Source organism: Rhinolophus ferrumequinum, chromosome 9 (assembly GCF_004115265.2).
Source record: "Rhinolophus ferrumequinum isolate MPI-CBG mRhiFer1 chromosome 9, mRhiFer1_v1.p, whole genome shotgun sequence".
Lineage (NCBI taxonomy): Eukaryota > Metazoa > Chordata > Mammalia > Chiroptera > Rhinolophidae > Rhinolophus > Rhinolophus ferrumequinum.
This window is the reverse complement of record NC_046292.1, coordinates 57,807,512-57,831,529: the sequence shown is the minus strand read 5'-3', so window position 1 is coordinate 57,831,529 and position 24,018 is coordinate 57,807,512. Positions and strand designations below refer to the sequence as shown.

General features: G+C 36.9%; 2 protein-coding genes across 7 annotated transcripts in view; both read right to left on the bottom strand.

Annotated features, from left to right (window-relative positions):
* The window catches only part of NEXN (nexilin F-actin binding protein), a 43,727-nt gene extending 43,039 nt beyond the window's left edge, over window positions 1-688 (bottom strand). For 2 of the 5 annotated variants that reach the window (XM_033113173.1, XM_033113177.1), the window contains exon 1: window positions 319-441. Coding sequence is in view for 3 of the 5 variants with exons in the window: in XM_033113169.1 (XP_032969060.1) it covers window positions 315-511 (197 nt within the window). In the remaining 2 variants the exon portion in view is untranslated. Of the gene's footprint in view, window positions 1-314 lie in introns of all 5 variants that reach the window. The other 3 variants (XM_033113169.1, XM_033113168.1, XM_033113170.1) reach the window with 3 other exon arrangements.
* A 4,752-nt stretch (window positions 689-5,440) lies between these two features.
* MIGA1 (mitoguardin 1) overlaps window positions 5,441-24,018 on the bottom strand; it is a 76,995-nt gene continuing 58,417 nt past the window's right edge. For both annotated transcript variants that reach the window (XM_033114045.1, XM_033114043.1), the window contains exons 9-16: window positions 22,764-22,882; window positions 22,430-22,502; window positions 21,661-21,747; window positions 20,329-20,427; window positions 18,247-18,381; window positions 16,875-16,928; window positions 10,797-10,913; window positions 5,441-9,174 (exon numbers count right to left, since the gene is read on the bottom strand). In XM_033114045.1, coding sequence (XP_032969936.1) covers window positions 8,956-9,174; window positions 10,797-10,913; window positions 16,875-16,928; window positions 18,247-18,381; window positions 20,329-20,427; window positions 21,661-21,747; window positions 22,430-22,502; window positions 22,764-22,882 — 903 coding nt within the window. In that variant the 3' untranslated portion in view covers window positions 5,441-8,955. The remainder of the gene's footprint in view (window positions 9,175-10,796; window positions 10,914-16,874; window positions 16,929-18,246; window positions 18,382-20,328; window positions 20,428-21,660; window positions 21,748-22,429; window positions 22,503-22,763; window positions 22,883-24,018) is intronic.

Here is a 24,018-nt window from a genome sequence, read left to right as displayed (position 1 = left end):
AGGAGGAGAGAAAGCACCCAAGACTCAACCCACAGGGCTCAAGCAGAGCCGAAGCGAAGCAGGGGAGTGGGGCAAGGAAATCACCACCAGGGCCAGAGGCCGGTGGACGCGGAGACAGGGAGGCTACCCCTGCTCTGCTCTCAGCGGAGGCCGGGGGCCAGCGCGTAGCCACAGCTGGAGGGAGCCCAGCGCGCTTGGGGTGCCGCGGCGGAGCTGGGGCCCCGGGAGCATCTCCCTGCAGCCCCCGCCCCCATCCCGAGACCCAACACCTCTGCTCCTCCTCCCCCGCCCCACGCGCCCCGGACTCCTCTCACCCGCCTGGAGCCCACGACAAGCGACTGTCCTCGGCTGCGCGGAGAGGCTGTGCGGTCCTGCGCCTGGGTGTGGGCAGGGGTCTGGGCGCCGCCGCCGCCGCCGCTGCTGCTCTAGCCGCTGGGAGCCCTCTGGCCGCCGCCGCCGTCTCCAGCAGCAAGTTTCCATAAAAGTCCTGGTGCGCAGCCTGTTCCCGCATTCCAGGCGGGCCCAGCGCCGGCTGCAGCTGTTCCAAAACACTAGGCCAGTCCCCCCAACCACCCCACCCCCTCCGCGTATCGCCCGGAGACGGGTGGAGAGGCGAGGAGGAAGGCAGACTAGGGGGGCGGTGGCTGACAACTTTCCGCCAGGACCTGCTGGTCGCCCGGCTCTGGGTGTCTGAGCTACCCCTTCACCTGGGGTCTCCCGTCAGGGTCCGGGGAAGGGAGGCTGCCCCACTGTGGGAAAGGGGAGATACTGGAATGGAATCCATAAATAGGCTGGAGCTGGCTTCCCCCTGCCCACGGCCGCGTGCTCTCAGCTACTGTGGCCCACTTCTCTCAGCTACTCTACCAGTCCTGGTTTCTAATCACGAAGCCAGGCCACTACCTTATGTTCACTCAAAGCATTGACTGACCTCGGCCAACTTCTCTCTTATTGCTGAGAGCACAGGGCAGCATTCCGGGACCACTTAACTTTGTCCGTGGCTCACCTTTTCTCGGCTCCAGTCTTCAACTCCAAAGAGAGTGGTTGATAGAGAAAAGTGGAAGAGGAAAGGGGGAGGGGGAGGTATAAAAGGAAAATAATATTTATACAATCTTCTATCTTTCCTTAATTGAAGGCAACTCATCTCTTGGTCTTTTTAAACCTACATAAAGACAACTGTGAATCTTAGCACCCACAGACCTTTTCAACCTGGACCACCAGCCTGTCAATTATACCCGTGAAACAACCCATATGAAAACTTGAAGTGCTTATTCAGAGAGGGCAGTTTCCTGTGGGGGAGATCTTCAATTCTTTGTTCATGCAGAAAATGAATATAAACAAATTAATTTAAAATTGCACTAGCATCCACATAGATAAACCAGGGACAACCACGTCCAACTTCTAGCCCTGGGCAGACAATAGTGCTCAGGTTATATTTTCAGGGATGTTGAAAAAAACCTTCTGCTACTAACTGTAAACTTTCTTCTCCACCACATCCCCATACACTATTTACTCAGGATGGAAATTCTTCTGTGTAAGCCATTCCTTCTTCAGCTGAAGTACTAGATTGGTAAATAAACAGCTCTTTACGCTTACTCTAATACAGATACTGATACGTGGCCAGGCTCCCTTCAATAGCATCACCTTTACCTTCAGTTCATGGAACTTTCCATGGTCATTCTGGCTGCAGGGTCTTTGAACAAGCTCTTCCCTCTGCATGAAATCCTCTTTCCCCCACTCTTCACCTACTTAATTTCATCATAAGCTTTTACTCTCTGCCTAAATGTTGCTTTCTCAGAGAAGAATTCCTTTCACCCTAATCTGTATCAGTCTGCCCTGATGTAAACTCCCATTCTACCCTTTCCCTCCATACACTTATCCATTTAAAATTATCCATTTATTTTAATGATTAATGAAGCTCTTAATTGATATCCACCCATCAGATTCACCAGATTAAACAAAGCTCTCCATTCTAAAACTGATAGCTACCCAAACATGCAGGCCCACTCCTTCTCTTACCAATTCATCATTGATTCGGCAAGTATTCTGTTCTAGATAGTGAGGGTACAGTACTGACGAAACAAATAAAAAGCCCTGGAATTCTGGTGGAAGAGGGCAGACAATAAGCAAATAAACCAACTATGTGGTACTTAGTGATATACAACGTGGATGAAACCAGAGCAGGGAATTAGGGAATGCTGGCAATGGGGTAGGTAGATATTGTACTTTTAGATGGAATGGCCAGGGAAAGCCTCATATGAGTAAAAGTCTTGAGGAAAGTGAGGCAGTGAGCTATGTAAATATCTGGAGGTATCTAAGGGGGGGAGGGAGGCGGGAGTAGGAGAGCCATCCAGGGAGAGGTACAAAGGCCCCGACAAGGATCCAAATGACTTGTTCTAGGAAGAGCAAAGAGGCTTGTGTGGGTAGAGCAAAAGGCGAAATAATAGGAAATGGAGTGGGGCAGAGGCCTGTGGAGGACGCTCTCTGTACGACATTGTGAGGACTTTGGCTTTTATAATACTGAGTAAGGTGGGTGGCCCTTGGTGGATTTTAAATAAAGTAGTGACATGAAATGACATATTTTTAACATGCTTACTCTAGCTGATGTGCTGCAAATACACTAAACGAAGCAGGGAGGCCTGTTAGACTTCTAAAATAACCAGGATGACAGGTCATGGGAGTTTGGACCAAGGTGATAGCTGTGAAGCTAGTGAGAAATGCTTGGCACGTTTTTTTTTATTGATACATTTTTAAAAAGTAGAACTGGTAGGATTTTGGTAACAGATTGAATGTGAGGTGTGAGGAAAAGACGTCTTTGGCCTGAGGATCTGGAAGGATGGAGATGTCATTTACTGAGATGAGAAAGACTAAAAACAGGTTTAGGCAGGTGTGGTCAGCAGCTCAGTTTTAGACATGCTAAGTTTGAGAAAATTATTAGAAATCCAAGATTTGCCAGTTTATATAAACAGTTCTTAAATATTTACCATGAATCAGATGGGTTTGTTCTCAAACTTGATCGTATTAGTTGTATGTTACTAAAATTACATAAACATTAAAAAAAGGAAAAAATATAAAAGCAAAAACAAAAGAATCATACTTTTTATAAAAGCTAAGTTGAATGATTTAAAGACTTGATAAAGGCAAATGGCTTATGATAATTACTATCAAGCTAAGTGTGGGACGACAAATGTAAAAGATTAAGTACAAAATTATAAAAATCAACGGGAATAGGCACTCATTGCTTTCAAGTAAATTTTTTCTCCTTTAAAAGGAAACTGGAAACCCCAGAGGATGGTTTACAGGTGTAGTTTATACAACAAAGATATCTCAGAAACCAAGTGGATCTATATTCTAAGTAAAGCTCTTGATCCTACATCAAAAGATTAGCCAAAGAATGTGCACTCAGTCATTTAAAATTAAAATGTCTATATAATTTATGCATAATTTAGTATGATTCTTTGCTCTGTTATCCAGCCACCAACATGACCCCAAATGATACTGCCTCCTTGTATTCACACACTTGTGTAATCTCTTCCCACATTGTGTTAGGGTTGGTCTCTGTGACCAACAGAACATGGCACAAGTGATGGAGTATCACTTCCACTATGTTATAAAAGATACTGTGTCTTTTGCCTTGATATCTCTTGGTTTACTCACTCTGAAAAGCCAGCTGCCAAGTTTTAAAGACACTTAGGCAGCTCTGTTAAGAGGCCTACATGGCAAGGACCTAAAACCCCCTGAGAACAGCGATGTCAGTATAATCTTGGAAGCAAATCCTCCAGCCCTAGTCAAACTTTCAGATGACTGAAATCTCAGGAGAGATCCTAAGCTAGAACCACGGGAACCAGCTATTCCTGATGCCCAGTCCTCAGAAACTATGAGAGATAATGTTTGCTGTTTCAAGCTGCTAAATTTTGGGATAATTTGTTATGCAGCAATAGATAACAAATACACCTGCTTTAACCTACTTTTTGAAATTATCCATCTTTTATCACGTTAAGTACTCAGTCTTCTTTAAAGCCCCTGGGCTGCTTCTCTCACAGTGTTATTACAGAATTAGCAAAGTTCTAGAAGTCTTATATTTCAAGTGCTTTCAAACATCAAAGTGCTTCTCTATATTCAAGTATGAGTACTATGGCATTATTTCAAACATAGAAAATTATAAAAGTTCTAGAATTTCCTATATATATAAATGTACTTTGTGAAAGGCTTTTGAGACACATAAGATTCAGTTAAAAGCAAAACATTGAGGTGATATTTGATGTACCAGTTGCTTTGTTGTGGCTTTTAAGTGTAAAAAATAAAAAGTGTCATAGAATAAAGGTTTGCTTTTTTTTCTGTACTGGAATCAGCCCTTTCCTGCACAAACGATGAAGGTTACTTATGGGTTTCCACTGTTCAGGTGCAGAAAAAAACAAAAAGGAACCTCAACGAAAGAGTCGTGGCCTGATCAAAGATGTCAGTAGCATAAGGAGGGAAAGAGATTAAAGGAGAAAAAATGGCAGGGTAAAGTATTACAGAATACTGTATAGGAAAAAGAAACACTACATAAAAAACAGAAGTCAAAAGCAGCATAAAAACAGTCAGGGTGACAGTGGATGAACGCAATGAGCTTATAAAGACGTCCAGCAAAGCCCTACAATAGCCTAAAAATAGGAAAGATGTTTAGTGTGCAAAACTTGAAGTTCAGGTAATGGAATCAAAGAGGATGGCATAAGACAACAAAGGGTATGGCAGATGGCAAAGAAAACAGAAGACAAGATTGAGATGCTGATCTGGTTTCCTATTCCATCTCCAACCCTACATCCTAGCTAGGAAAAGATTCCACTCATATTTATATGGCTTGCTTATTAAGTTATGGACTTGAGTTTATGTTTGATTTAATAGATTAAAAATGTAACTATATACACTTATCTATGCTATACATATTTATCCTAAAATAAACCTCTTTATTAAAATTCTCAAATCAAGAATAGTGTTTTTATGTCCAGGTAAACCCTGCTCACCATCTGGTGTCTACAGTGGTATCCAGACAGCATCCCTCTCCTTGACTAAATGTATCTGTATCCTTACCAGAAAGTAGTGGGAAAGGGAGATGTCTAGGGATGGACACACGTACATCAACATGATAAATTTTTATGTGCTTGATGACATATTAATCAAAACACTTTAAATTATTCATTAAAATGCAAGTACTTTTGACTTTATTCATCATGAAACTGTCTTTTCTCCCAGGTAGTACAAAAAGAAAACATACTTGATTATAATGATTGTAATTGATTACACTTGATTATAATGCTTCTGCAGTTGCCTGTGTTCTCTATACCTGTATACATGAGGACTATGGGAGACTGAAGCTCCCATAGGGTACAGTTTGATGCAACAAGTGTAACCTTGCAAATATATAAGCATTGTACAAAATATTCAACACATCAGCAAGATGTATCATCACTTTTTTATTTGGCAGTAGTAGAAATACATCCATGTTATAAGTGCTTATTTTGGCTAAAGAGCCAGTGCTATTTTCTTCTGCTACTGCAGTGTTTCACTTTTACATAAATTAATAAGTGCAGTCCTTACGTTTAAGAAATAGACACATTTACTGGTATCAGCCAAGTAAATCTAATACATGGTTGTTCTCAAACTAAGCAAAACAATAACATAATCATTAGTAACAACAAAAAAGGATGCCCTTGTTTCCATTAATCACAGATTACACAAATTCTTAAGTCTTACATACAGAAATACTTCTGTATTTGATTAATCCAAGCAAAAAACCAAAATTTTGAATTCAGCCTAATTCATATAATCACTTTCAAATGTATGTTCCAAATAATTTCCTAATATGTGTTCACATTAAAATAAATGTAAATTATGACCATAATTTAAAATTTCTGATTATGAAAGGTCACACAGAAGTATATTAAATGTTACTTTAGCATTCCTATTTCATAGGTCTAAAGGAATGATAAACTGAAGAACTCTCGTAATGCAAATTATCACTCCGTAGGTAATCATTTAGGTAGAAAATGTTACATCTTAAGGCAAGAAAAAGCTTGTAAATATTTTTTATAAAGTCAGTAAATTCAACAAATTATGAATAGTAAATGGATGCAAATAAAGAACATGCTATATGAGAGAAAGTTATTTGGAGCTGAGTATAACAGTATGAAAAACTTGGCTTCTTTTTAAAAAGATAATCTCATTTTGATATTTAATAAACATTCTGTAAGCCTTCAAGAAGAAATAAGACCTTCTAGTTGAACAAAAATGTAGAGAAACAAAAATAGGGAAAAAAAATAACCAAATATAAATCACCTGAACACTTACCTTTTTTCTTTCAGAAAAACAGAAGGAAAAAAATATCCATTTTGTCAGGATGAATTGAAAGCCCTCTTATAATTTATATAGGGAAGCAGATGACAAGATTCATGGTGGCAATGGCAACTTTCTGATAATATTACCATAAGTGTTAAACAGGGTTTTATCCTAAAAGGCTTTAAACTCATTTAATCATTTTCTTATTTTTTTAAAGCATTACTTTAGCTATTTAACCCAGTTTCAAGGCAAACAGAAATTGGCACATATGTCTTAAGTGCTCTTCTGTGCCCAAAAACATTTTCAAGAGACGTTACTTTTTAAAAAGTCACGTTTCTTCCCTTACATTAGAGAGGTTTCCCCCCCCTATACTTATTACCCTTAAATTCTATTTGGTCCCTCTTGTCTCTTGTGTTAAAGGCCACAAAGAAAGCATCTTACTAAAGGAGTAGCTACTGAACTGACCAGAAACTAAACAAAATCAACCAACTGAATTAGACAAACTAACCTCTTGAATATGAGCAACCTTTTTTTTTTTAAGTTGAAATGTAAAAGAGAAAAGGAAAAAATACTTTCTGAAAAGTCATTCTTCTTATCTGATAAAATAAATTCCCCATTTATCTTATGCAGTAGCAGCATTATTAAATAGTGCAGTTCTTCAAAATAGATTTCAAACATCTTCCTCAAATAAAAAATTAAATTTACGCATAGCTCCATTTATACAACCACAGCTTAAAACATTTAGCCCCCACAAATAGAAAACTTAATATAAGCAATAATGTCTTGCCTCCATGATAATGGGAATGTGTGTGTGCCCACATGTGTGTATGTGTGTGAATCATTCAAGGCCAGTGGTACCTCAACAAGAAGCTAAAAATACAAGATACAAAATAAAAAGTAAAACATTACATAATAGAATTTTTAGCTTTGATACTTCTAATGATACCCCTTCATCAATGATAAGAATTACAAATAGCCAATTCTTAAATTAAGAATATATGTAAGAAAAGTCAAGGTGCTATATACTCAAAAGTTATTAGAGCAATATTTCAAATTGTTTAATGTCATAACCTATACATTATGGAACACAGTGCATGCAAACAGCATAAAGATGCTGAGTATGTAATTTTGTAACTAACGTTACATAAATGTGGCACACACATAAATTTAAAACCTTAAAAGATTATGCTTCCCCCCACACACTTTTCATTTTCTATTCATTAATCAGAAACTAGGCACTTTAATCTAAAAATGCATTCTAAAAAAATATAGTTAGATCCTTCTGGGAAACTCACTCCTAAAATGAATAAAGTCCACTTTAAAAACAAAATCAACACATCTAATCCATTGATGTACTAAGTCATCCACTTCAAATAAGTGGTGTGTGGTTTGGACACAAAATTAATATAACTCTGAAAGTATCTAATATACTCTGAAGAACCTTCTTTATGTGAACAACCCATTTGTTCATATATTTCTCATAAAGAACATGAAATATACTTCCATACCATTAAAAATATTTTGTTCTATATTTATGGGAAAAATAAACCTTCTTTAAAACCTAAGATTCAAAGTATGACTATTTTACAAATATGGGCATAATATGACAAAATGTACTAAGTTCTCTGTGGGAATAACTAAAAACCTGTTTCGTAGAAAGAGAAAGGAGAAACCATTTTACTGTACCAAAAATAATACCTTCAGATGTTGGGAGATAGTCTCAAAACTACGCAGCAAAAATTTTAATTGCCTGTCATTGTTAATAAATGTTATCTTTTTTTTCCCCCATGTGGGGATTGAACTGGCAACCTTAGTGTTATCAGCACCACACTCTAAGCAACTGAGCTAACCGACTACCCCTAAATGTTATCTTTTTAATCAATATTTATTCAAGGGAAAAATGCTCTAATCTATAAAAAGATTTTAAAAATTTCTTCAGTCTCTCTATTGTAACTTATAGGACCAACAAAATATATTTTGGAAACTGCAGTAAATTTAATATAAACTTGTAACTTGTAAACTTCTCAGCATCAATTCATTTAAATGTTTTATAATGATACTCAGCCATTACAATTTCTTTGATTCAAATACATAAGCAAATGCACAAGCAATACTGTAAGCAGTATATATTAAACACCACTACTGTCTAAACTTGTTTAAACAAATGAATAACTTTATAATTAAAAATACATTTTCAGGCAAAGTTAAGTTTGTTGACACTAGGTGTAATATATTCTTGCACGTGTGGGTCACAAAGGTCTTAGCTAAAATGTCTATTTTCAATGTGCAAAGCATAAAATCAGAGCTTTGAGAATCATACTGGACATTTCAGACAGCTTCAAGATGACAAATCAATTAACTCCCAAGTACTGGCTTCATTCAATTCAAGCAATATTTCTGTAAAATATACATTTCACAACTTAAATTATTATTTAAAGATGGTAAAAAGCTGCTTTGGATACACTACATAGGGATTCAGTGATAGAACTTATGTGTAACTACAGTACGGTCACTCATTCTTTACTAGATATTTTTTCCTCCCTGAGTCCATACCTACCAATTCTGTGTAACATATGTTACAAAATCAAGTTACCTTAATATATTTCATAGCACACTCAAATTGTATGATTTTTATGGAACTTATTGCACTTTGGCTTCCATGAGGCCACTGGACATAACATGACTTTGACTAGTTATACAACTACTTGTATGCCTCAGTGCCTCAGCTCCAAGATAGGCCGTTAGAAGTTCAGTGCGGCGAGTAAGTAACTGCTTCAGGTCTTCCACCAAAGTCTCTCTACTGGAATAGCGCACTTTCTCAAAGTCAAAAATGTCTTTGAGAAAGAAAAGAACTTGATTCTGGAAAATGAACATAAAACAAATTAGACCAAAATTATATTAAACCTAAGTAGTTACTAATATTGTAACATGCACTGAATTAGGAGTCAGAAGGCCTGAGTTCCGGTGCTAGTTTCAGATCTCACGGGTGAAGGGACCTTGAACAAGTGATTAAACCTTTTCTGGGTCTCATTTTCTGTAAAATAAGGGACAATACTACTTGTCCTTGTTACTACTCGGGGCTGATGTGATGATCAAAAAAAAAAGAATCTACAAGAATGACTGTAAAACCTAAAAGCGCTGTATAAATATAAGGGGCTATTATTACTCCTTTCCCAATAAAAGTTTTCAATGTTACCTGTGAGCACTTGTACTACTTTAGGACAGAAAGGTAAAATAGTTCCAATAATTGTAACTCATAAGTTTTAAATGTATATTTTTCGGTACATAAAAGTATAAGACACAGGCAAAATAAAAATAATTTCAGGCCTCAAATCAGTGGAAGATTGAGAAGGATATTTCATTCCAGTAAGTGAATACTTATGCTGAAACTCATTTTAAGCAAGTTGTATACTACTAAGCATTAAGTATCATGTTACACCATGATGAAAATAAAAGTAATTCCAAAGAGCAAAGAACAGGAATATTTAATTTCTATCCTACACAAATCAAGTGTTAAGAGGTACTAAGAAGGCACACTACTTAGATTCACTAGGTTTTATAATTAGAAGGGCCATTAGCAATCAACCTGTCAAGCCCTCTCATTTTATAGATGAAGAAAAGGAGGACAAAGGATGATTTGCCCAGAGCCAGATGCTCATTAATGACACACTTAATTCCCAGTCCCAATTTTTCCCACTAAACACAAACTTTACATTGGGAAGGTCAAGTAAACTAGTCAAAAAATAATGAGTTTTGAATGACAGTAAAATAAACATTTCCTAGACCATTCACATGAATGCTACATTAACAGCACATAAACATAAGTTTATTTTTTTAAATGAAGGGTATATCAAACTTTGAAATATCAAAACCCTACAAATTCATGCTTGATTATATTTACTTTTTTATTTGCTCCTTGAAACTCAGCCTAAATTCAAGACTGTTAAAATAGTGAGGCTTTTCTTGGCACTGTGCCAGGCAGAAAATTCTGCAGTGAGCTATTATACCCTATGTTTTGGCAAACTTAAACTGCTGATAAAGGGATACAACTTTAATCTCCCATGGTATTTTTCACATCTGGGATTTCACCGTTCATTATTACCTTAAATCAGAACTTATTTCCAAATTGCCACATGTGCAATAAAGGCTGATACTATTTGTTTTATAAATTTCAAGAGCATCCAGGCATGAAGAACAAACTGCCTACAGCAATTTGACTATAACATCGTAACACCATCCTAGAACATGCATCCATTACAGAAGGAACTGATAAGATGAATGGACCTGTTGAATGTACTCCAGGATAAAGCATCAAATCTATATAATACTGTTCCACTGCCATTTAAACACTGAATTTAGGTGACTTTTATAACTTACCTTTAAATAACATTCTATCTTCTACAAAAGCAAACACAAAACAGAATAATACCTTATCTGCTTTTTGATTTAGAAAAAAGAAATGATCCAATGACTGAACATACCTTAAAGAAGCAACATAAATCATAGAGAGAATTTCTAGGACCCAAAAAGCCCCACGCTAGGACAGGGCTGATGTGCTCACAAATGGCATAAAAATGTGCAAAAAATCCATCTGGGATCTGTTGGAAAATTAAGGAGAATCGAGTTATTTTTACCTTCTTGAATTTGCTTTCTCTAGTAGAAACTGAAATTGCTATCTATCACATGAACAGCTCTTTTTGATGGTAGACCACGTCAAAGATGAGCCAGCCTAATAAGAAAATTAATACACTTACACGTAACTTTTAGAGTCACAGCATGTTTTCTGTAGGTTTTATATCCTAGACAATAGTTTCAAATATGCTGAGATACATTATTTCTTAAACGCATTTTCACTTCATGGAAATACTTCATTAAAAAAAAAAAAGCAATCATACATTGCTTTTTTACATTGGTGGTGTAACCAAGCAAAAACAAGAATACTACAGTGTTCCTTAGCAGTATAATTTTTAGGATTAATAAGACTGAAATGGTTTCAGCTATTAAAAAGTTCTACTGAATCATTTAGAGTAACTGAAAAAAAACCAGAACAATTTTTATTTTATTTTCCTTAAAAGTTTTCTATTAAAATATAGCTAACATACAACATTATGTTTCAGGGGAACACCAGTTATTCAACATTTGTATACCTAAGAAGTGATCACCATGATAAGTCCAGCAACCATCTAACACTGTACCACACTCTCACAATATTATTGACTCTATTCCCCATGCTGTATATTACATCCCATGACTTATTTGATTTATACCTGGAGATTTGGACCTCTTATTTCCCTTTCCTTCTCCCCTCCTTTAAAAATTTTTCAATTGCAGTTGACATTCAATATTGTTTTATATTAATTGCAGGTGCACAGCGTAGTAGTTAGACATTTATATAATTTAAGAAGTGATCCCCCTGACTAGTCCAGTACCCACCTGGCACTATGCATAGTTATTGCCATACCATTGACTATACTCTCTATGCTATACCCGACATCCCCATGACTATTTTGTAACTACCAATTTGTACTTCTTAATCCCTTTACCTTTTTCACCCTACTCCCCAACCCCCTCCCATCTATCACCTCAACAAATCTAGAACCCATCGTACCATACATAGTTATTACAATATTATTGACTTTATTCCTTATGCTATACCCTACTTCCCCATGAGTACTTTGTAACGACAAATTTGTACTTCTTAATCCCTTTCCATTTCTCACCCACCTCCCAACTCCCCCTTCCCCACATCTGGCAACCATCAAAATGTTCTCTGTATCTATGAATTTGCTTCTGTTTTGTTTATTTTGTTGTTCAGATTTCACATATAAGTGAAATCACAATCTGTCTTTCTCTGTCTGACATAACTCCACTCAGCACAATACCCTCCAGGTCCATCCATGCCACCACAGATGGCAAGAACCCATTCCATAGCCGAGCAATATTCCACTGTATATATGTCCCACCTCCTCTTTATCCATTCTTCCATTGACAGACACCCAGGCTGACTCCACATCTTGGCCATTGTAAACAATGCTGCAATGAACATATGAACACACACGTCCCTTCGAAGTAGCATTTTGGGTTTCTTCAGATAAATACCCTGAAGTGGGATTACTGGGTCCTTCATTGTCTCTTGTTATAGCCTTTGTTTTAGAGTCTATTTTGTCTGGTATAAATATTGCTACCCGAGCTGGTTTGTTTCTCATTTCCATTTTTAAGAAATATCTTTTTCCATCTCTTTACATCTTTTTACATCTCTGAAGTGAGTCTCTTGCAGGCAGCAAATGTAAAGTCTTGTTTTCTTATCCATTCAGCCACACTACCTTTAGAGTGGAACATTAAATCCATTTACATTGAAAGTAACTGTTGATAGATATGTAGTTAGTACCATTTTATTATTTATATTTTTAATTTTAATTTAATTTATTCATCTTAAAGAAGTCCCTCTTTAAGATTCCTTGTAATACTGATTTGTGTTGATGAACTAACTCCTGTAGCTTTTTCTTGTCTGGGAAGCTTTTTATATGTCCTTCAATTCTAAATGATAGCTTTGCTGGGTAATCTTTGTTGCAGGTTCTTGCTTTTCATCACTGAATATTTCTTGCCAATCCCTTCTGGCCTGCAAAGTTAACTGTTGAAAAATCAGCTCACAGTCTTATGGGAGCTCCCTTGTAGGTAACTAATTGCTTTTCTCTTGCTGCTTTTAAGATTCTTTCGTCTTTAACATTTGTCATTTTAATTATATGTTTTGGTGTGGGCCTCTTTGGGTTCATCTTGTTTGGGACTCTCAGAGATACCTGGTCTTGTATAATGTTTACTTCCTTTGCCAGGTTAGGGAAGTTTTCTGTTACCATTTCTTCAAATAGGTTTTCAATTCCTTACTCTCTCTCTTTTCCTTCTGGTACCCCTATGATGTGAATGTTGGTACACTTGATGGTATGCCAGTGGCCCTTTAAACTCTCCTATTTTTGGATTCTTTTTTTGCTATTCTGATTGGTTGTTTTCTGCTACCTTATCTTCTAAATCACTGATTCAGTCAGCTGCTTTATCTACTGTTGATTTCCTCTAATGTATTCTTTATTTCTGACGGGTTCTTTTTTTATGTTTTCTATCTCCATTTTTATGTTTCCTCTTTGTTGAAGTTTTCACTGAAATCACTGCGCATCCTTTCAACCAGTGTTTTGAACTCTCCATCTGGTAGATTCCTTGTCTCCATTTTGTTTAGTTCTTTTTCTGGAGCTTTGTTCTCCTCTTTTATTTGGGATGTGTTTCTTTGTCTCCCCATTTTGGCTGCCACCCTGTAATTGTTGCTATGTGTTAGGTAGAGCTGCTATGTCTCCCAGTCTTAGTAGAGTGGCCTTATGCAGTAGGTGTCTTATGGGGTCAAATCTCCCTGGTCACTAGAGCCGGGTGCTCCAGGTGTGTCCTTTGTATGGGTTGTGTGTGTCTTCCTGTTGTAGTTGAACCTTGGCTGCTGTTTGCACGTCAGTTGAAGAGACTGACACTCGGGCTGACTGGCTGTGAGGACTGGTCGTGACTACAGTGGAGAAGCTCTTGTGCAGGGGTTGACCCTACAGAGCCGATTCACTTTAGCAGAGTTCTGGTGCCTGCCTAGTCTGCCCTTTGGATGTGTTGTTCTTGGAGGCCACCAGGTGATGCTCTGGTGCTCGGGCTCAGTTCAAAACTGACCAATGGGTGTGCCAGCCCTGGGGCCTCCTGTGAGGGAACCCATTGTAGGCCAAATTCAACCACAGCCTGGGCCCTCCCCAGAGCCATCTGGCATGAGCCACAAAGGAATCTGCAGATGACTCCCTCTTGCTGTGCTTGGAGTGTCTCGAGAGGCCAAGCCACAAACTGAGACTGGCTATTGCTAGTGCAGGGCTTAGGGCTGCTCATCAAGAGGTATGGGACATGCTGAAGCCAGATACTGCTTGGGTTTTGTGAACCTTTGAGAGATTTTAGGAAAGTCTGTGGCATGGGCCAAGGCAGGAGGTTTATACAAAAAAGCCACAGTAAGTGGATTGAGTGTGCCTGCAAGTTGAGTTGGATGGGTCTCAGGGAATCACCAGGGTGGGGCGAACAAATGGTGTTAGCCAGGTTGATGGAGACTCAGATATGGTGTCTGCCTGTGTCTGCACACAGGAAAGGGAGGGCTCACAAGAAACAGTGGCTTTCTTTAGCTCCTCCGTCCAGGAGATGGCTACCCCTCCAGCCTTCTCCCTGCAGCCAGACAATCAGTTCCTCCCCATATGTCCCTGGCGCCTTTTGAACTGCTGTCCCAGTGCTGGAGCTCAGAGTGAGTGAGTCCGTCTGCGAGTAAGTCCATGCGTAGTCCCTTTAAGAGGACTACCTGGGAGTGCAGCTGTCCTCCAGCTCACTCAGCCACAGTCTTCAGGTGATTCTCCATGATAGTTGTTCTGTATTTTAGTTGTACTTTTGATGTGGTCATGAGAGGAAGCAAGCACAGTGTTTACCAACTCCGCCATAGTGACCAGATCCCAGACTAAAAACAATTTTTAAATGATTAAGTATGAAAATATGCTTACTAGAATTCTAATTTTGGTTAAGAAACCCGACATTATTGAAGCATTTTTTGTAATTGCCTCTTCTTGTGAAATACTAATACATACAGCTGTGATTTAGGAAACTCTTTAAGTTTATTAATAATTTTCCGAATTTCCTTTGTTAAATAAGATCCTATAGGATTTGCCATATAGCATCAACTGGGGATAACTATGCCTGAAGATATTGTATCTGTGAGGGGTTATTTGCTATTTTACAGGCTCCAAGACAGCTTCTAAACCTCAATTTAAGAAATATATTATAGCAGTAGTTACCATTTAATGAGTGCTCATTATATTCCAAATAATGTGCTAGGTTCTATTTAATTAAATAAAACGTTCCTGAAAAAGTAGGTCATGACATTTTAGTATGTAAAAAGTGATACTTCAGAAGGATTAAATAACGTGTCCTAAATCACACACAATTAACTGGTGAAGGCCAAAGAATTAATAGGGATGTACTGAAGTTAACACGCTGGTCTAAGAGATGTTCTGCATAAATTAAAATTCAAAATCCAATACAGACCCTAACTGTATTAGGAGCTCAGACAAGTTAGAAGTTAACATGGGCTGAAGTAGAAGAGACATGCTTCACTAAGGAATAACTGACCTGAACTCAACAGTAGGTAAGAGTTATTTAAGGACAGAGGCTAGAGTATGGCATTCCCCAAGAGGTAAGATACATAGGATTGCGTGGATACAGAAAGAAGGTAGTTTAAGGCACAAGATTTATGCTAAGAAATAAGAAATAGAGTTAGATATAATGATAATATTATAATTATGGAAAGTACCACATATTAAATTTTTAAATATTTACTCCTGATTTTATGGTTAAATTAAGTTCGTTGATATTATCTCATTTCATCCTTACAGCAGCCTTATGAGGTAGGCATTAACCCTATTTTGCAAATAGGAAAACTGAAGGTCAGTGATAGTAACTTGCCTATGATCATATTTACTAGCTATATGAAAATCAAACTCAGTCTATAAGGCTATTCCCTAGCCCTAAACCAGTGGTTCCCAAACATTACCATTTACAGTCATCATTTGGGTGGCTTATTTAAACACGGGATCTCTGGAATCATTTGGAAAAAAAAAGTCTCCAGAATTATTTTTAACAAGAATCTTCTGAAGACGCTCTGAGAATTGTGCTTTGGAAACACTGCACTTGGCAATACAATCTCAAAGTTATAAGGATCAGACAGAGAAATATGTATATGATAAAATACTCAGTGGTCAGTGGGCAAATAATAATAATAATAATAATAATAATAATAATAATAATAATATAATAACCAACACTTGCATAATACACTATGCCAAACACTGTTCTAAACACTATACAGTCAATCCTCAAAATCCCATGAGGTACATACTATGCTCTTTTTTAGAGATGAGGAAACTAAGGCATAGACAGGTTCAGCAACTTACCAGAGGTCATGGCTAGTAAGTGGCATTTGAAACCAGAAGTCTCACTTCAGAGTCCCTGCCCTTTGCCATTGGAGCGTATGATGAGAGCAGTGTGCAGTGGGTGAGATGGGCTGAAGGATGTAGGACATGGAGGCAGCATATAAACTTTGAGACTCTTTTCACTAGTGTTACCATGTGAATAAAACAGCTTTTGGAATCAATTCATTATTCTCATTTGGATTACATGAAGTGGAAGCCATTATAATAAACAATTTTTTAAAATCTTAAAACATCATTTAGTGAAAAAAAAAAACACTAAAATTCTGTCAGAGCAGTTTCCAACCCTAAACCCTCTCCCACTTAGTAGAAATCCCATGCATGCTTTAATACTTGCTATATTGAACTCTACAGAATGTTCAGGAAGAGAAGGAATTCAAAAAAGGAGAAGCTAACCTAGTACCAATACATCATTCATCTAGGCTGAGGGACAGTCCTTATGAGCTGCTATCCCCACTTGAGAACTGACTCAGGTGCTTGACAGGCGCTTCAATTACTTAACAAAGAAGTCCAAGGTATGATGAATTTTACCTTCATCTGCTGCCTTTTCTGTTTTAGTACGGACCAACAACTTGAAGCCACAGCCTAAATATATGCAGAAGAAAAAAAGCAAGATTTAAATGTATAACTATATAAACTTTCCATTTAGAAAAGAGTGGTTTTTATTAGAAATTCAAAGTTGATGGGTCTAAAAATGTTCAAAACTAACTACTAATAAGAACTAGTCCAGGTGCCTTCTACTGTTTATAAATGTTAATGAAAGGTGTTTTGTTTTTATAAATTTTAAAATTAAATACAGAGCCACTGAAAAAAAAAAAAAGGATGAACTCAGGTACCAATGAACTTAGTAATTGTAATTCAGCTCCCAGAGTTCTTAAATTCTGTTCCTACAGGAAAAGAGTAGAAATATGTATACATAGATGCACATATACAATAAATGTTTTATGCATATCAATGAAGACAAAGTACTTTTGTTTCAAGATCAGTAATGCTAGGAATAGTTGTGGGTAGAGCTAACTGTTTTGTTCAAATAAAGAACTACAACCATAAGGATAGAGACAAAAACGCCCAAATGGATCCTGAAGAAATCTGACTTATTCTGGCATGACCAGACTTTGATCAAGGTCACTCGACCAAATTAGTTACGGAAATGGAGATAACATGTACCTTTTATGCTTAAAACATACTTTGAGGGAAACATGGATTCATTAAAACTATTTTAAAATTTAGTCTCAGGAATTTGCAAAATAATTGTGAAATAGCCAATTGGAACATTTTTTTAAAGGCATTCAAACGTCATCATGAACATCTATCCCACCTACTTCCAAGTACACACTTAAAGCCCAAGAACAACAACAAAAATGCCAAAGAGATTTGAATATAAAAAAACAACAGAAAGCAAAAACATTCAAAGTATAGAATACAGTTTAAGTCTCCTTTTTTGGGCACATGCTTATTTTTTTCCTTCCCTAATTTTTCATAGTACTTGGAAACATGCATCTCTATATTTTCCTCTAAAAATACATATATTACCTTTTATTGCAACTGCTGTATTTAAGTCACAGAGCCATTTCAGTTATAGACATTTTTGTTAGACCTGAACTAAAGCCTGAGGGGTTTTTTGTTGTTGTTGTTGTTGGTCTTTTTTTTTTTTTTTTTTTTTGAGATCTAAGGAAATATTGAATATTTCTGGTCAAGACAGGGACTGACAGAAGAGCCTACAAAGGAATTTCATCTGAAGATGCTACATATCATACACATCTGATCCCAGTATCAAAGGATGAGCTCAGTGTCCACACTAGTCATTCTACAGATAGATATACATGTAAATGGTATTCATCCTTCCAGTTCTGACCATTTCTCATCAAATGTAAATGGTTGAGAAAGGTAAACCACCACTTACAGTTTCTTTGAAGGAAGAGTTCAGCCAGCGATTATTTACTACATTCTGTATGGATGTGGGTGGGTTTTCTAAATCTTCAAAGGAATCCATTAATATGAAATCCAGAACAACATCATAAAAATTTAGATTTTTCACCTGCATTAAATTATGAATTAAAACAGAAATTATTATTACATAGAGCTGAAATAAATTCTGAGCCAGGGCTTCAGACTTTAAAACAGCTGGGTGTTTTTAGTTGAGTCAGATTGTATCTCTGACAAAAAGAAAAAGAAGAGGAGAGACAAATATGAAAACAACTCACCACCAGAAATTATAATTCACATGACATCTGTTCCTTCTTAGAGCCCATCAGGTGAAATTAATCTCTCCCTCCACTCTATTCTAGGAGTCCTTTGTTCGTGCTTTCATTATGGTACCCACAATGCTCATACTGCTTTGTCATTAGCTATTGGTATATCTGTTTTCCCCAGCACATCATGAACCTCTTGCTCTCTCATTTATTCATGTATACTGTATTGCACTAGATGTTATACCAGGAGCTCAGGTTTCTACAGTAAGCAAACTAGATGCTTAGAGTTTAGTGGGGAAAACAGACAGCAACAAATAGTCCCACAGATTCACAACAACAAAATGTGATAAGCACAGTAAAGGAAAAAGTACATGTACTACGAGAGCTTATGATGGAGCTTCTAATCTAGGCTGGATGTCACAGAGGGCTTTATTCAGGGAGTGAGGCATCCCAGGTACAGGAAATACCTTGTCAAAGACTTGAAGGTAAGAAGGAACACGGCAGCGTTGAGTCAAAGAAAATCACGGCAAGAGGCTGTAGCTCACGACAGCAGAGAGGAGAGACAAGGAGAAGGGCCAGCTCCTGCTGAGTTTATGGCCCATGATAATGATATTGGATTTTTATTTCACAGTATTTTAGGGGGACAGTGGTGGAGTGAAGATGATCAGATTTGTATTTTGAAGGAGCATTGTGGCAGCAATATGGAGAATGGATTGGAGAGGAGAAAGAGTTAATGCAGGGAGTGGAGAAGGCAGGCGATCGGGGAAGGCAAAGACTCTGAGGTAGTCCAAGGAAAGACAACAGTTACTTGAACTACAAGGGGGCTGGCAGGAACAGAGGAAACCTGAAGAAACTGAAAGATATTCAGGAGCTGAAATTGACAAACTTAGAGATGAACACGGTAAGGGAGGCGAGGGTCAGGGAGGTGTAAAGGATAGGTCCCAGGTTCTGGCCTGCACAACTGAGTGGATGCCGATTCCTTCACCAAGTGAGGGAACACTGGGGAAGGAAAGATGATGCCACTATGTCTCTGTACCTACTGTTTTCTCTGCCTACAAAGCCTTTCAGCCCGTTGCAAACTCATTCTTTAAGCTTCTGTCACAACACGTTTCAGGCTCATCATGTACTTTCCCTATCCCAGTGCTAAAATCATCCATTTTTTCCAAGGAGACCTAGTTCCTTTTCGTGGAGAGTGGTACTTAGAAGCCAAGATCTGTGTGCAAGGAGTAATTTCCATTGAGGTGTTGCTGCTCCCAGACCTTCTCAGTGAGTGGAGCAAGGAAGTCTATGTATATTTATGTATATGTAAGCCTTTACATTTATTTCTATATCTATCTATATACATTGTAAACTATGAATTCACACTGACAGATCCAATTCCAACCCTAGCTTTTTATACCTCCCTTATCTGACAATAAGACTTGGCTCCAATTAGTCTCAATATATTTGTTTGTTTGATACTGTATATGTAGCCAAATCCCTAGCCCCAGAGAGCTGCCTGTGGTCCCATCTGAAACCAGCTCTGCAAAGGCCACCATTACCACCCTGCTAGGGCCTGTTCTTGATTTTCATAAAGAAGGAAGGGAAGGAGGAAAAGGCTTTTTGAAAACCGATTATTTTCAACTATTGCCCCAATATATAAAGATTGTGGTTGCTATTATTTATGACCATAACCACCATCACATAATTGGTTTTCCTGTCATTTAACAAGGAAAAGGAAACAGTGGCCTTAAATTATGTAAATACTATGTGTAAATAACTAAGAAGAATAAATATAAAAAATTTGAACTTACTCCTCTAGCAGCAAGTTCCATTTCAGTACTATCCCAGTGATCAGTCTGCTCTAAAAAATAGATCATTTCATCAAAAACGTCTTCAAACTTCTTTGGATTCTGCAGAAGAAAACACACTTTAATCCTAAACTCAACTTTATAATAAAAGCTCAAGCCTACAAAACAAATGAGTTACTCTTCAAGTATATTTGTTAGATCTTCATTCTACTAGGTAACAATTAAAATACATTTTTTAAGGTACGCCATATTCATTTGATTTAATATTTTGTTGTTCCAACATTTTGCAGAAGTCAAGACTAACACTGTTAATAAAATGTCATAAGCAAACTGCTTACTACTCAAAAACGTATGCGTATTTAGGTCAGTCCTTAGGATAAAACTGTGCTCACAGAAGATACATGTGAAGCTTCTGATGCAGTTCTATTCCTTTAGGAGGAACTCTAGTTCAAATCGTGGCCATGGGAAGGCCAAGAAAGCAACATAAGATTTACATTGGGAATTGCAAGTAATTAATATTACCTTTCATTTATTTTGTACTTTATAAAAAATTTGCTTTCCCACTGATCATTTATTTAATCATTATAAGAACCCTCTGAAATAGGGTACCATAAATATAATTCTAATACTATAGAATTATATTTAACTATATATATAACTATAGAATTAATTATATATACCCATCTATATATAATGATGGGATTGAGGTTCAAATAGTTTGGGTCTGAAAACAAGGTGTTCAAGTGGCTCAAGAAAGGCCCATTTTATTTCGGTTTTCCTCATCATTTGGACAACCTTGCATAAAGAAAAGTTGTTCCTTATAGTCTTTGTGAAGTTCTTTTCATTGCTTCTGCCTCATTCAGTTCCAAGAAGATGAGTAAGAGTAAGAGGCAGCTCAATTTATATTTCCAGATTTGTGAGATCTACACTATTTCCTGGAACCATCTTACTGAACAGGATTGAGGGAGGTAAGAGACGAAGTATTAGAAATAATAATAGTGGTGGTTGTAGTAGCAGATCTAATGATAATGCTCATCAGGACATTCACAGACTTAATGGCAAATTGGGAATAATTTATGAGAAACGACTTGATCAAAATGGTGTAGGCTTTACACATAGAAAATAAATCAACCCAAGTAAAAATCAATGCTCTGAGTTATTTATTTTTAATATGACGAACAGACGCAAATACTGCAGCCCTGCAGGCAGTGTAAACACATTGGAGACATCCTTTGTGACTAGTTACAAAAACTGCTTCTTCTATTAAAAATTTAATGTATTTTAATTTTCAGTTCAACTGAAACAGTAAAAAACTTGTCAATAAAATAAGTTTACCTTTCGTGCTTTCACAATTAATGCTGATAAAATTTTCCTTCCACTCTCAGCAAGGAATATCCTGTTGGCTGTTTCTGAGAGGATTACCTGGAAAAAATGTCCATCCCCACATAAAGAAAAAGAAGACCTGTAATTAATTTGAATGGACATTTGAATTTATAGCACATCTATGCACAAATAACCCTAGCAGTCAATGAATTGTATGTGGCACTATTTCATTAGGCAAACCCTAGACAAGTCCTCATTGACTAAAATAAAATGAGCTCTTGAAACTTAATCAAAAAAGATTAAAGGGAGATAAATATGGATTTAAATTCTGTTCAATATTAGAAAGTCTAAAATAAATGTTAAATAGCCCCAACACATAAAAAGTAAAGATAATTTTATTGCTTAATCACCTTATTTCATTTTAGGAAATCAATGATTTCACAATTGACTCAAATAACAAACAATCTAGAACACACACTAATTTATAACAAGAAAGAGGATTTTTATTTTAAGCAGCCATTTGTACCCATCTCCAGCATCAAAATATCCTGTTTTGACAAACTGTAGAGGACCTGGGAAGCCATGGAAGAGGACAATGGCAAGTGAAGTCAAATGAAGGGAAACGGCAGGCAGGAAAAATAAACATAGTAGACTTTATATTTGCCATTAAGAATAACGGTAATAAAAAGCAAAGAGCTGTCTTGTTTATATGCAGCTGTTTATATGAGGGTGGGGATGAGTGGCTGGGTAAAGTATCTTAATGTTTAAAAAAAAAAAATACCTGAAAAGCCTGTCGAATACAGTGAAGTTTGGCAAGAAAATCACTGTCTCCTAGGCACTCCAACATTTCAGTTCTATGTAATAAACAGGGGAGACAACTGTTACACTCTATTCAAGATCAAGCCTACTACAAATCTAGACTCAAACAAGGCTTAACCTCAGGATCTTAATATAAAACACATGTCTTTTCAATACTGACAAAACATGTAAAAAGTTTTTTTTGAGCCTAAAACATACTTTCTCCTATTCTCATAACCATTTTTAATAAATATCATAGAAACATAGCAACAGCACCTTAATCTTTTTCATAAACGTAAGCAAAACTGAAATGGTACCTAAGCACTCTTGAGTAAATTTTTCCTTCTTCAACTAAATGCATGGCTTCTTCATAAAAAGGACAGTGACAAAGAGACTCCAGACTGTAGGTATGCCGTACTTCTCTGTGTTCTGCAAGCTAAGCATACAGTGGATTACAACAGACAACAATGATACAAAGAGAAAAAACTATATGAGATAGAAAATAGGATCTTGCTAACATCAAAATATACTCAATTTGATTAAACTATAAAAATCATTCAATAAGATTTTACAGCTAGTAAGATCTGAATTCATTGTATTTCAAAATTCAGTTGTAAAGAAGAGTGAAACTTTATAACAAGCTTAGTTCATTTTGAATCCAACTACTGAAATCCATAGGATGCACAGAAAAGCAGTATCTCATAATTCATCAACAAAAATAACTGAAGATGAAGCACTGAAAAAGAGAGGATTTTATCATCCAAAGAATGCTTAAAAGTATTATAACTCACAACTGTAAATGAAGTAAAACTTTCTACAAAAACACTGAAATGATCTCAATTAGGTTAATTCTAAGGAATTTTTCTTATATGGAGCTCTGACTAACCTTTGTATAACTGAAAAATAGTTATGAACCTCTGGCTAATATAACAACTCTACAAATGGAATTCCAGTCTTCTGACAGTTTGTTAAAAAAACTGCAAACACTATAGAGTAGCCAGCTAAGCAAGAAACCTTTGGAATAATTTTATTTTTCAGTACCATGTGATCCATTTAAATGGCACACTGTAGGGATTTTGTTGTTTTATTTTGTTTCTTAAATAACTTTATTGACATATAATTCACATACCATAAAATTCACCCTTTTAAAATGTATACAATTCAGTGGTTTTTAGTACAGTAGTCTCCCCTTATCTATGATTTCATTTTCTGCGGTTTCCAGTTACCCGAAGTCAACCACAGTCCGAAAATATTAAGTGGAAATTCCAGAAATAAACAAGTGATAAGTTTTAAATTGCACACCATTCGGAGTAGTAGTGTGATGAAATCTTGTGCTGTCCCACTCCATCCACCCGGGATGTGAGTCATCCCTTTGTCCAGCGTATCTATGCTGTATGTGCTACCTGCCTGTTAGTCACTTACCGTAGTAGCCGTCTTAGTAACCAGATTGACTGTGGCTGTATCGTAGTGCTTATGTTCAAGTAACGCTTATTTTAGTTAATAATGGCCCCAAAGCACAAGAGCAATGAGGCTGGCAATTCGGATATGCCAAACAGAAGCCATAAAGTACTT